The sequence below is a fragment of the Triticum dicoccoides genome, chromosome 5B (genome assembly GCF_002162155.2).
Source record: "Triticum dicoccoides isolate Atlit2015 ecotype Zavitan chromosome 5B, WEW_v2.0, whole genome shotgun sequence".
Lineage (NCBI taxonomy): Eukaryota > Viridiplantae > Streptophyta > Magnoliopsida > Poales > Poaceae > Triticum > Triticum dicoccoides.
In genome coordinates, this window is record NC_041389.1 from 718,844,130 (window position 1) to 718,858,143 (window position 14,014).

The following is a 14,014-nucleotide window of genomic DNA, read 5'->3' on the forward strand; positions in this document are numbered from 1 at the left end:
AACTATGCTTTGGTGTCCTACAGTACCTGCATGACAGGTCACATAATTGTCAGCTCTAAGTTCCAAGTGTACAATGCATTATAAGAAGATGAAAGCATGTAACTCTGATCAATGTTCATCGTACTAATTTCCAAATATAAGTAAATGTTTTACTAATTATACATGTATGGAGGTTTTGTTTAGTCCCAATAGATTTCCAAAAGGTGCAACTTCAGCTTCACAAAAATGAAGTTGTATTTTAAATCCATCGAGGCATATACCAACTCTAGAGGATCAAGACATATACGAACTCTAAAAGTAGTTCATATTTACATGAGGTAGGAGGGTTTTACGCAAGTGCCTATGTTTTTGGTTGGCTTGTTCACTTTGATGACATCAGGTCCTTATAAAGATTAAGGTCTGAACCAATTACAATTCAACTAAGAATGGCGTGAGAGAATCTTGTAATATACAATGAAGATTATTAAGATTTCTTTGCCTACTTTAGATGAAAATCATTGTACGCGTAGTGCTTAAAAATAGAGGGGGCATAAATTTCCAAATGAGTGAAACATCAGAGTGTTCATAATCCACGCAAGATTGAGTAGCCAGATTGCATATGTTCAGAAAGGCATACAACCTGTACAGATCGCACCAACATGTGATAAAAATACAGAGGGAAAACATAGAAGGACGAAAGTAAGATAGCTTACTTGAAAAATGGTGAGATCATTTAATCTCCAACAGATCATCTCGCCGCTGATAGCTAGAATCTTGTCCCTTGCTCACAATACAACAATCTGAAATTATCACGGAGGTTGACCGCTAGGAAGAAGAGTTGATTCAACCCAGGAGGTGGAGATGGACCTGGATGTGCGGCGGCATAGCCGAACTACCACCTATTGGTTGAATCGACACCATGTAGTAATATCAGTTTTCGATCTGAGAACTCTAGACGGGAAGGATTAACAGATCAGAGGAGAGTATATGACGCACGAGGAGTAAAGAACGAGCATCAATCGATGTGGTAACTGCCCTGCAATTATTCATCGCCGGCGAGTGGCGTACATTAGTCGCCATTAAGGTCCTGTAGTGATGTTTATTTACCTCCTCGATTCCCGACGACTATTTGATGCTCGCAAGGTGACCCTCTCGCCCGCGTCGCCTCGACTGGATCCCCTCGCGCGCCTCGCCTCAGCTGGATAATCCCCTACCGCGCCTGATCCCCTCGAGCAGGTCTCGCCTCGGGTCCTCCCACCCGTGTGTCGGCTCAATCGAGCACCTGGGCCGGATCCCCTCGAGCAAACAATTTTTTTAACGAGCAGAGCTCTGTCATCCCTTGCTCGGTTAGAGAAATGGGCCTCGTAATAGCTCAATGAAGCCCAATCAACCACAGGCCTTGGAAAAAGTCACCAGAGTAACAGCCCATCGGGATAGATGGCCCAGGTCGCGGTAAACTGACACTATAAGGAAGATCTAACGACCAGAAATGATCCAGGCGCGAAATCTAATGGCTAAAATCGTTGATGGCGTGAGAGAGCTCGGTTTAGGTGCAGTTTTACTGTTCTTAATGGCACGATACGACCCGCATGTATAGGCCGTGCCATGATGGCCTGCGTGCTACTCCCTCAGGCCAGACACGACCCCTAACTAATTGGGCCGGCCTGCCGTAAGGTTACATGGCACGATACGACCCGCAGGGGAATGTTTAATGTATAGGGCGTGCCATGACGGCATGCGTGCTACTCTTTCAGGCCAGACACAACCCCTAACTAATCGGGCCGGCTCGTCGACACGCCATGCACGAAGGTCCACGTGCTATTTGGCCCGTTGGGCTATTTATTGGGTCAATTTAACCTACTGGGCTGATAATTATAGGCCATGCATATAAAAAAAAAAAAATATAATAGTGCTAGGCAGGCCCGTGTGCTCAGCCTAGCAGTCCAAGCACAGCCCAGAGCGTGCTGCGTTCCTGACACGACATGATTAGCTTGTGCAAGGCCTGTCCCATGACGTGCCGGGCCGGCCTGCCAGGCAGGACTCGATTGGTCAGCTTTGCTCCGAAGAGGCTCAAAGACCACCAACTGACATCGGCCGAAATATATAGACACCATAACACGCACCGAACAACTCCGCTCTTTCCTCATGCCAAAAACCATCTCTAGGGTCATCTTAGCACGATTTATGAATGAAAAACACGACAAGAACATAAATTGAAATCTAGCCAATGTGCACACAAAATCAAAATACTAAAACAACCAACCGCCATCCTACCGAAGAGAAAAGACTTAATCCCACGAATGAAGAACGAGGATACCAAGTGTTTTTTTTAACACAGAGGCAAGCGCTGATACATACGCGCACACATTCACCCCTATGAATGCACACACGCACACTCTACCTCTATGAACACCTTCTAGAGACTAAGAGGGTGTTTGTTTCAAGAGACTTATTAGTTTAGAGACTTAAATAAGTCCTTATAAGTCCCATCTAAATCAAACAGGAGAGACTTATAGGGACTTAAAATGGGCATTTGGGACTTATGAAATAAGACTCTCAAGGAGGGACTTATAGTTATAATATGGTCTTCTAGTCCATGTTAAGTCCTAGGAACCAAACAGGTAGACTTTTTAGGGACTTGAGACTTATAAGTTGGGACTAGAAAAAGTCGTAGAACTTATGAACCAAACAGGGCCTAAGCCAGCATATCATCATGAGATTTACAACATTATCGTAAGCGTCTCGTCGTAAAAGGAAATAAAAAAAAAGTTGTACAAGTCGGCAACAAGACTTGGCCGACTCCACCCAAAGTTTTTTTTTCCTTTTACCAGACAAGCCCTCCTCCTCCTCCGCTGGTCCTTCCCCTCTCTCGCGTCGGCGCTACTCCTCCTATACTCCGGCGGCGGGCGTTCGGCGGCGACCGGCGACACACAGAAGAAGAAGGAGAAGGATGGGGAAGAGCAAGGGCCGGGCGTCCAGCAGCGGCCTGGCGGCGTCGCTGCTGCCCGACGCGCAGGGCGCCGCCGTCCCTGCCGTCGGATTCGGGGGCTACCACGGCGCCTCCCGCGTCGAGCCCGCCGCCCTGCACCCGCTTCCCTCCGACGACCCCGACGCCCCAGCCCGCCTGCCCCCCGTACGTCCCCTCCCCTCTCCTCTCCTCTCCTCTTGTAAACCCTACCGAGTTCACTGCTCTAGCTAGGCTAGGCTAGGGTTTCGATTGATTCGCTCGCTCTCGAGCTCCACTTAATTAGGGCCTTAATTTTTCTTGTTTGTTTCGCATCATCATGCCGACAGGATGTGGACGCCCAGGTGCTGCAGCACCTCCGGAGGCTCGGCCGCAAAGATCCCACCACCAAGGTCTCCCTCCCTCCTTCCTGCTTCTGCCCCCCTAAATCGTTCATTGTTATCGGAAGCAACCTGCCGACCAAGTTCTGCAAATTGTTCCTCACTTTCTTCAATTCAATTCAATGCAGCTCAAGGCACTATCTACGCTCTCCGTGCTGTTTACACAGCAACCTGCCGACCAAGTCGTGCAAATTGTTCCTCAATGGGTACTTGCTCTCTTCCCCTTGCTTGTGTCACACAGCACATTTTCTTATCATACATGCTCCTCATTCCAGCATTAATTCATTCTAGGACTGATTCATTATATCTTCCTTAGCTCCAATATCTGCAATGATATTATTTCTATCTATGAGAAGAATATGCCAATTGCCAAGCTAGTCTTGTTTCAGCAACACGTAATAATGCTAATTCTTCCACACAGTTCATTCATGTAGTAAAACTTATATAGCTGTAGATTAGCATCAGTATCTTCCTTTGTGATTCGTTTTCTGTTCTTCCTGGTACGCTCACTAAATGGATACAGGGATGAAATGCCACAGTTTCCTGTCAAGTGAGTGTTTGTTTGGTTACAGGATATTGTTTTTTTCAACTTCCGAGTATTTTGCTCCTTTCATGTAGTGATGATACTACATCTATTTCATGTCATGCTTATGCCTCTTCCAGAAAATGTGCTGCGCCTACAGTAATCATTAATCAATCTACCTTCTCCATTTTATTTTATAGGCCTTCGAGTACAAGAGGCTGCTGCTTGACTATAACAGAGAAGTTCGTCGTGCTACCAACGATACCATGTCTAGCCTAGTCACCGCAGTCAAGTATGACCATTTCCTTTCTTTGGAATTCTTGATGATATGCAAGTGCTCTGTGCTCTACTGCTTTTACCTTTCTTTACCGTGACGTGGCTTTTAGTTGGTCCAGTTATTAAAGGCCTCATGCTCTGTTTCCATAAACTTGACACTGTTTTTTGACTAAAGATTTGTTCCTGCATACTCGACACATAAGATTTATCCATCTCCGCTACCTTGTTACTTGTGCTTGAGACTCAAGGGTAGTATTTGGGCCAGCATATATAAAGGATATGATCACTTACTTAAATATGCGTGTGTGTTTGCTCAAAACTGACAAAATATCTGGAAACAGAGCAAATTCTTTCAGTCTCCAATGTTTATGGATGTTTGAACTTACTGTTTCAGGAAGGGCCTAGCTCCGCATCTCAAGTCTCTGATGGGTCCTTGGTGGTTTTCTCAGTTTGACCCTGCTGCTGAGGTTGCACAGGCTGGTCGTCGTTCATTCGAGGTGCTGCATATGATGGATGATCTTTCCTTTATCTGGTTGATGATATTGGCTCTAAGTCATTGTTCCATCTGGATTTTGCATTCATTTTTCAGCTGCAATGCTTTTCTGCAGTAAACTTTAAACCCAGTGGCTTGGAAGAACTAAAAACAAAATTCATGAATGAATTTCGTGTCAATCAACTACCAAATATTCGCCTCTGATGCAATAGCATTAGTTTAAGCCCATATTCAAACTTAGCCTGGGCATGTTTGCTTAGCCAGCTCATATAATTTTCTTATTGGTTGTAACATATCACTTAACACGGTGCCTGTATGGCATGTCCTTAAAATGTTTGGGGAAACTCAGATTTTTTCCAGTAATGCCAAAGCTCAAATATCTAATCATAGCAAACATGCTGGATGTTTAACCTGATTGACATAGATTACTGTTACTGTTAAACTTAATTAGCTAGTCGATGTTGCTTTTGGACCAAACAGGCTTGGTTATTTGTTTAGTTCTATTTGCACTGGAGCAACCCGTTATGTTGGTTTGCTACACTGACCTGTCGAAGCATAAATAAGTGATGCTTTCTCATTCTTGAAATTAAGACCCGCTGTGGCCTGCACATAAAAAATAAGAGTTAGTCACCTTTAAACTAAAGTACTCTTCAGTTAGCTCATGATTTGTTTTGTGCAGGCCACAATTGTCATATTTTTGCATGGAATTTTGTAGGCTCACATATTTAGTGCACCGTGTGCATGAATAGCATAACCTTTGAAGACATGTGGATGCCTCAACAGGGTATTGTGTGCACCTGTACCCATGCTCATATATGACTTTCTAACATTTTTCTACTCTATTTGTAGGCAGCATTCCCACAATCGGACAGAAGGTTGGATGCTTTAATGCTGTGTGTGAAGGAGACGTTTGTGTACCTAAATGAGAACCTGAAATTAACAACACAAGCTTTATCTGACAAGGTTACACCGGCGGATGAATTAGAAGATATGCATCAGCGGGTATGCTTTATGGCCTTAACCCAACGTGCAATCCTGTGATCAGTTATCTTCATGTTTTAAGCTGTTTTTGTTCTGCACGCAACCTGTTTAAATGTTTTTCCAGCTGCAATGGAAATTGATCATTTCTGCAATTTTGTAAACCAGATTGATTAATCTCGCAGCTTTCTTTGGGCAGTAAGGCTATCGTTTATACTGAAGATTTAAGTATTCTGTTTCAGCGTTTTGGAGTTTGGACTTTTGAGGCTCATACTTTAGAACTCTATGGGGTGTGCAACTGTCTTTGATTCATAATGGGAAAACATCAGAGTTGTAGATAGATCTCTGTGTGTTCTTTGTGCTGTGCGAAATGGTGCTTAGATCTGTTGCAGTTGGTTTTGGGGTAGTTGATTGGGTCATCAATTTGTTGCTTTGCTGATGCTCCTGTTATTTTAGCATCAGATGCGCCCTTCATACCGCTGCTTCCTGTTATTACTCTGGATCTGTATGTGCTTAGAAATGCTGCACTACTGTTTGCGCATTCTCCACCTCCATGACCACCACGAGTGGCGTGCAGCAGTGGAAAGGGGGTTACCCAAATACTACCACACTTTCTTTTCCTGCTTGCACGGAGGCATGGAAAAGCTATGCCTTGAGAGCCTGACTGAGCCTCTATTTTCTTATGAAAAGGAGCTTTCATCATGTTTAGCTGCTGGATATAATTATGGTCTTTCACTTATGGTGTTCTATCTTCAAATGCCTACTGTGCTTCTAATACCCGCCACCCACTTTTCTATCTCCTTGTTTTAGGTAATATCATCGTCACTGTTAGCAATGGCAACTCTTATCGACATCTTACTGGGAGTAAAATTACAAAGTAATGGCGGTGAAAGTGCAAATACCGAAAGCAAGAGTCATTTAAAAGTTCGATCTGCCACATTGTCTTCTGCCGAAGCTGCACTTTCTATGCATAAATATTTTATCGATTTTCTGAAGTCAAAAAGTGCTGCTATACGGTCAGCTACATATACTCTGCTTACAAGTTATATCAAGTATGTTCCTCATGTTTTCAACGAAGAAGCCATGAAGATACTGTCTTCCACAATACTTGGCGCCTTCAATGAAAAGGACCCATTGTGTCACTCTGCTATGTGGGACACTATTCTTGTTTTTTCTAGAAAGTTTCCAGAGGCTTGGTCATATTGCAATATTCACAAGGTTGTCCTCAATCGGTTTCGGCACTTCCTACAAAATGGTTGCTATGGGTCTAAACAGGCCTCATACCCTCTAATTGTTCAGTTTTTGGATGTTATACCATCGGAAGTTGCTACAGAGAAATTTGCTATTGAGTTCTTACAAAATCTTTGGGCCGGTAGAAACCAGAGGCAGTTATCAGCTGCTGACAGTTTGGTTTTCTTCATTGCCTTCAAACAGAGCTTTTTGTGGCTTCTTAAGAAAGTACCAAGGTATCCTTTTAAAACTTTCACTGGTTTATTAAGTTTGATTTCATTTGTTTGCAAGTTCTCCTGTTTCTGCATAATTACCTTTCCCTTTTTCATTTCAGAAATTCTGTAGGAGATTCTACAGATAATATTCACAACAGGCTTATAACGAATGTTCTAGTCAAAATTGTCTGGCATGATTACCTTCAATTATCGTTATCCAAAAACCTGGACACAATTCCAGGTCTGTTGTCTGAAGAAGCAACTACTGATGATCACCAGCTATCTCATAAGTCATTGTTGGTGCAGAACGTGCGCCTTCCAATTTACTATTATCAGGACTTGGGGAAATGTATCGTTGAAATACTGGATGAGATTTCAGTTGCAGAAAGTCATTTGTTGGAAGTTGCTTGTGAGTCTCTGTTGAGGGACTATTTGGACATTGTTCACCAAGGGGAGAAGCTATCAAAATTTCAGGATCATGTAGACCAACTTGCTTCTTTCTTTTGTTCTTTGGATCTACTCGTTGTACAGAACGGTAGGACATGGCCGCTGGAAAACTTAGCAAGACCACTGGTTATACATTCTCTGCCAACTATCAAGTCCATGGTAAGCTAAGTCCATCCATCTCTCTTGACTCTTGTGATACAGAATATTTTATGGTACAAAACATATAATCTTCATGGTAATTACTTGCTCTTGATTGAGTAAAGGGCATCTTCCATTGTGTTATATTTTTGTAGAAATGGTGTCTAGCATGCAAATGTTTTCTGTAGATCATAAATCTGGATATATGGGTACTTAGTTGCAGCAATGTGAATTATTGATCTTGTTCAGTTGTAATAGTTTGGCATCGGTTGAGGTCTACGACACACACAGGTACGGGCGCATGGACACATGAAACTGTCCATAGAAGTTTCACACTGCACAAGGATTAGTGCAACATTGTGGCCCACAGCAATGTGCATTCTTGACCTTGTTTAGCTATAACGTTACATATGGAACAAGTAGGCAGTCATGGTCTTGAGTGGCCACCAATGCTTTTGATTGTCCTCCACAGCTTTGAAGTTAATTATTTTTCATAGGTAGAAGTTTGTTACCAGCTTCGTCATATCTGTTTGTTTCCTCAACTTATATCATGCTAATATTGATATATACTGCAGCAAAAATGTTTCATAATTTATGATATATTGTGCTGATATGCAAACTACATACAAATTTACTTAATTCAGGTTTTTTTTTACTTGATGCAGGATTCCCCAAGTCTTGTTAAACTCCTAATAAGTTTGGTTGAAATATTCGGACCTGCCCACCTGTTCTTGAAATATGTTGAGAAAAATGATGATAAATCATATGTTGAGCCTTATCTGAATGTATTCAATTCCGACTTTGTCCCTTGGTGCTTGGATGGGAAGGATATCACCTGCAGCTCAAAGATTGATTTATTGCTTTCTTTAATTCAAGAAGAGTGCTTTTTTGACCAGTGGTGTTCGATCATCAAATATATTATAGCTAAACAAAAGCGATCAGTTGATGATAAAATCTCACACACTAATGACCAATTTGAACTGCTGACACTTATACTTCAAAAAGTCAGAGAAAGAATTGCTGTCGGAAAGCTGAGAAATTTGCAGAGAAGTGGTTCTCTGCCAGAACATTGGCGACATGATCTATTAGATTCTGTTGCAGTTTCTGTCTTCTGTGATCTGCCCACTACAGATTCTCATGTACATTTTCTATGGTATGTGCTTCTAACTTCATTATGTCCATTCTTTTAGTCAAAAGTTATAGTTCATTTTGATTACTCAGCAGCAGAAACTGTTGATAATTTGGTTTACTAGAGTTGCCATGTTGGTGACGTTCCACAAAATATGTGGTTGATGTGGGCTTGACTTGAATTTTATAATATGTCAAATTGTAGTGCTGCACTTGGTGGCTCCAGTCAAGATGATCAAGTTTGTTTTCTTTCTGCTGAGGCTGTTTGCAAAATACGTGAATCCATTTTGAAGTCTTTGGCATCGTTACTCATCACATCAACTTTTGAGTGGACAAGATCTGCACATTTTCTGTTGTTGCCAGCGGAACATGAGCATTTCAAGCTTCTAGGAGAACAGTCCTTGTCCGCAAACTTTGAGATGGCTCAGTTCGCCTTTCAAGTTTTTGAGCGTAGCTTGTTTGCGCTAAGGATACATGAGGAAGATTCGGTTTTCTCTCATATTCTGGCGGCTTTGTTTATCATCGAATGGGAATGCAGCATGGCTTTAACTCTTGGAGAAGAGAATGATTTGGAAGGTCACAAGGAAGAAATTGATGCTGAGACTTCGATGTGCAACAGTTCAGATGTTCATTTGGGTGCTACAGTGCATTTGAAGGCTAACCTTGCAGAACATATACATGCTTTCCGCCAAAGCTTAATTCCATCCTTTTGGAATGACCTTCATTCAGACACTTTGAATAGGCTGGCTAATATTCTAGCACAGTCTGTCAGGCATGCTGTATTTGATACAAGAGACTTAGGTATTGATAGGACAGCAGCCTTATGTTCTGAGTGGGTGGTGGACATGTTGAGACTCATCTGTCTTGACCACATAAAGCTGCAAAGTTTTTATGATATTTTGTTATCCGAGGGAGAAGATTGGCCGCTCTGGGTCAAGCCTTCTTTACAGAATGGCCATGCATCGGTGAAGATCCAATGTGAACTTCTTGCTACAGAAGAAATTGTAAGAATCTGTTTCTTTTTGTTCCCACCCCACCAAAACCAGTGCATGCTTCTATTATTCACACACTAACAAGACGCGATCCAGTTCTTTCTATGACTGTAATAGCATAGCTCTCTCTCTCTCTCTCTCTCTCTCTGATTTGATTTGAATACTGTTAGTTTGAAGAATGACAGGATGAGGCTTGGCTTCATTATCTTTTCCTTTCTTGATTAATTTGCAAAGTGTTAAGAAAATACAAAATGAAGTCCTAAATTTGACCAAAGGAAGTATACATAGTTAAATATTCTGAAGCGGAATATACATTTAAACTTGAAACAGTTTTTTTCATAATTCTTTTGCTTGACAAAATTCTAGGCAAGCTTAAATCGGTTATTTAGTTTAAAAGATCTTGAGTTGCTATGATTGAATACAGTGCAAATAACTAAATGCGCCTAATATGGACAATTTCTTTTGATGCAGGAACTGAAACATCAGCGGTTCGTTGCTTTTGTTGACAAGCTTGTCCTAAACCTTAGCTTTGGTGAAGTGATTCTAGGGATTCCAAGAAATCAGCATTGTACCACATCATCATCGATTGATGTTACTTCACCTGTTTCTTCCTTCTCCAGAGCATGGGTTGCTGCTGAGATGATCTGCACCTGGAAGTGGAAAGGGGGAAGTGCGTTTAGCACATTCTTACCTTCTCTGGTTCAGTACATGAAAACAGAGTCATGTCTTGAGGTCAGCATCATGCCATTTTTGCTTGACACGTTGCTAGAAGGGGCCCTGATGCACGAGAGTAGTAACTGGGCACTGTTCAATGTTTGGCATCTGTCTGACAGTGAGATTGATAAAATTCAAGATCGTTTTCTCCGTGCTCTTGTGGCTTTGTTATTTACTACTTACACAAAGGAATGTATTTGGAGAGAATCCGATGCACTTGTACTTTTTGAAAAGCTACTGGGTAGTCTTTTTGTCAGTTCAACAGTGAATAGAAAATGTTTAAGGACTCTTCCCTTCATCATGAGTACGATCATCAAGCCCTTGACAGAAAAAATGAAGTCGGGTGAAGCTTCTTCGTGCACTGATTTGGTGGGAGAAAGCATATTGAGTTGGCTTAATGAAGCCATCTCTTGTCTGTCATTGAGCACAAGGGAAGTAACACAACAAGGTAGGCTACACTATAATCCTTTCAAATTGTACTAGTGTATATAAATCATATGCTTTTACAGTCAGATAATAAATATATCATCTGTTACTTTGGCAGATATTGAGGATTGGATGCAAGTGGTGTTATCTTGCTTCCCGTTGGAGATAACTGGAGGAACAGCGAAACTGGTAGTTAAGTTTGAACGTGAGATCAGCGATGCAGAAACATCATTACTGCTTACTCTGTTTTCGAGGTACCGGGCTTTCTATGCTAGCGCAGATCCATCATTGTCTTCTAGTGGAACTAGCCTGTCGAAAACTGCTGAACTTTTGGGAGTGAAACTAACAGCGATTATGGTTGGTTATTGCTGTACAAAAATTGGTGAAGATGATTGGTGCTTTGTGTTCCGTATTCTACAAAAGTGGATTGAATCGTCTGTTTTACTTGTTGAAGAAATGACAGATGGCGTGAATGATGCTGTAATACACCGGACATCCGCTGTGGATATTTTGGAGAAGCTTAAACTGATAGCTTGCACTCCAGAGGAGCTAACATTTACTTTTGCTGAATCTGCTCTGGTTACATTGTGTTGCCTCAACCATGTTGACAGTCTCCATGAATCCCAAACTCTGCAGCTTATTAGATCAGGGGAGTATGCAGAGAGTAATGACAAGATGATGGAGAATGTCCTCCGTTTGTTCTTGGCTTCTGGTGTTTCAGAGGCAATTGCGGGATCTTGTAGTGAAGAGGCTTCATCCATCATAGCTTCTGGCCGTGTGGTTTATCTGCATTTTTGGGAACTAGTGGCATCATTCATCATCGATGCTTCACCACAGATTAGAGGATGTGCACTGGAGTCCATGAAACTGTGGGGACTAAGCAAGGATTCAGTCAGTGGGCTATATTCAATTCTTTTCTCCTCAGAGCCAGTATCCCATCTACAGTTTGCAGCTTACTCCCTACTTATGTCTGAGCCCCTCTGTGAAGTTTCACTAGTCAATGGAGGAAACCCTCAGGAGTCTGACATGGATCAACAAAGTACTGAGTCGACGCCAGATTCAGAGAAGGTCCTGTGCCTCAGGGATGAACTCTCATCCTTGATTGAGATGCCTACTTCTGAACTTGCCAAAACAGATCTGATTGCACGAGACAGGGTATAATAATTAATATTATTTTCGTTTCAGCTGTATTATTATTAGTTCAGCTATATATCTCTTGCTTCGTGCATCCATGTGCTAATATTAGGTTTGTTTGTGTTTTGACTCATAGGTTAATGTGTTTGTTGCCTGGGCATTGCTGTTATCGCACCTGCAGCGATTGCCGTTATCATCCAGTAGCAGGGCATTGCTGTTATCATATGTACAAGATAAGATTAGTCCCTGCATATTGGATTGCATTTTCCAGCATATCCCATTAAGGAGTGGGAGTGGCGGTGGAGCTAGCGCCAGCGGGAAGAAGAAAGATGCTGAACTGGTGCCTGAAGCAAAAGCTGCTGCGGAAGGTTCCAAGAATGCCATCGTAACATGCTCACTGCTGCCGTATGTGGAATCCCTTTGGCCTGTTGGAGTTATGGAGATGGCCTCACTGGCAGGGTCATTGTATGGGATGATGATTAGACTGCTGCCTTCTTATGTGCGCACATGGTTTACTGGCTTGAGAGATCGTTCACTGTCATCATCCATCGAGTCCTTGACTAGAGTATGGTGCAGTCCTCCGCTTCTATTAGATGAGTTTTGTCAGGTATGCCATTCAGGCTCTTTTACCTTTTGTCTTATTGTTATTGACCATGAATGAATTACTTTATATTATACTATATAATTGTCGGTCTGTCTGCTGGTTAAACTTTAACTAATAAAGTATATTGATTGCAAAAAGGTGAAGGAGTCTGTTTATGCTGATGAAACATTCTCGGTGAGCGTGAACCGGTCGGCATACGAGATCATTGCTACGTACAAGAAGGAAGAAACAGGGATTGATCTTGTGATACGGCTTCCGAGCTGTTACCCGCTGCGGCATGTGGAGGTTGAATGCACGAGAAGCCTGGGCATCAGCGAGGTCAAGTGCAGGAAATGGCTGCTGTCGCTGACGTCGTTCGTGCGCAACCAGAATGGCGCGGTGGCGGAGGCGATCCGGACGTGGAAGAGCAACTTCGACAAGGAGTTTGAGGGGGTGGAGGAGTGCCCCATCTGCTACAGCATCCTGCACACGAGCAACCACGGGCTCCCGCGGCTGGCGTGCAAGACGTGCAAGCACAAGTTCCACGGCGCCTGCCTCTACAAGTGGTTCTCCACCTCCAACAAGTCCACATGCCCGCTGTGCCAGACCCCCTTCTAGTTTAGTGAGCCTCTAGAAGCAAATCCTTTCATGTTTAGTTCTTGCCTGTTCAAATGATTCATGTTGTGTCGAGTTATACGTCAAGTTTGTTTGTGTTGTTAGCTGGGGATGTATGACAAGTTTTGCGTGAGCAGCCCAACAAAGAGAAGCAAATTTTGGTACGCAGTAGGGTACTAGTCTTTCAGTAGGGAACTTCCAGATTTTGGGAATGTATGACAAATTTTGTGCAAATAGAGGGACATGTTGTAATCAGGAATTATGCGAGATACTTTGAGGATGAAGAAATCAAAGGAGCATCATGTAGTATGTTCAGTTCCACCCCATCTTTTCATGTGTATAAAATCCATGTCTAGTTTATGCATCTGACATCTGCACTAAAATGCTGTGAATGAAAACATTTGTTAGGGTTTATGCAAGCACGAATATCAGATATCTCTTTTCGTTATCAGCGTTGGCTAGGATCGTAGAGGCCAACTGGAGGTCTTGTCAACTTGGCCGAGGCAGCCAACACAACATAGGCGAGCAGCACTGATGCAATCACCATTGCACATGCCATGGCACGCCAGGTCCAGTGGCAACTTGCTCATATCCAACCAAGAGAAGCCTATCAAATGGAGTATGCCACTTGTTGCTTATCGCCTTCTCATGTTCAGAATGTGCTGTCTAAACTGGAGGTGTCGAAATGCACTCTTCTGTTCTTTGTCTGCTGTAACTTGTGAGGACCCCGCCGCCGAGTCCGGCCGGGGCACGAGGCCGACCCCGACCCGGCGCCACCTTCCCCAAGCCAAGGCCGAC

The 14,014-nt window shown here is 42.8% G+C and overlaps 1 protein-coding gene across 1 annotated transcript; it reads left to right on the top strand.

Moving 5' to 3' along the window:
• The first annotated feature begins 2,817 nt into the window (after positions 1-2,817).
• On the top strand, positions 2,818-13,542 carry LOC119312949 (E3 ubiquitin-protein ligase listerin-like). Its single transcript, XM_037588742.1, has 14 exons — positions 2,818-3,112; positions 3,274-3,336; positions 3,453-3,530; positions 4,048-4,139; positions 4,518-4,620; positions 5,466-5,618; positions 6,405-7,060; positions 7,159-7,645; positions 8,290-8,777; positions 8,958-9,756; positions 10,216-10,906; positions 11,003-12,039; positions 12,155-12,625; positions 12,761-13,542. Exons 1-14 carry the CDS (start codon positions 2,930-2,932, stop codon positions 13,217-13,219), a joined length of 5,760 nt encoding a protein of 1,919 aa, XP_037444639.1. The 5' UTR covers positions 2,818-2,929; the 3' UTR covers positions 13,220-13,542.
• Positions 13,543-14,014: the final 472 nt, after the last annotated feature.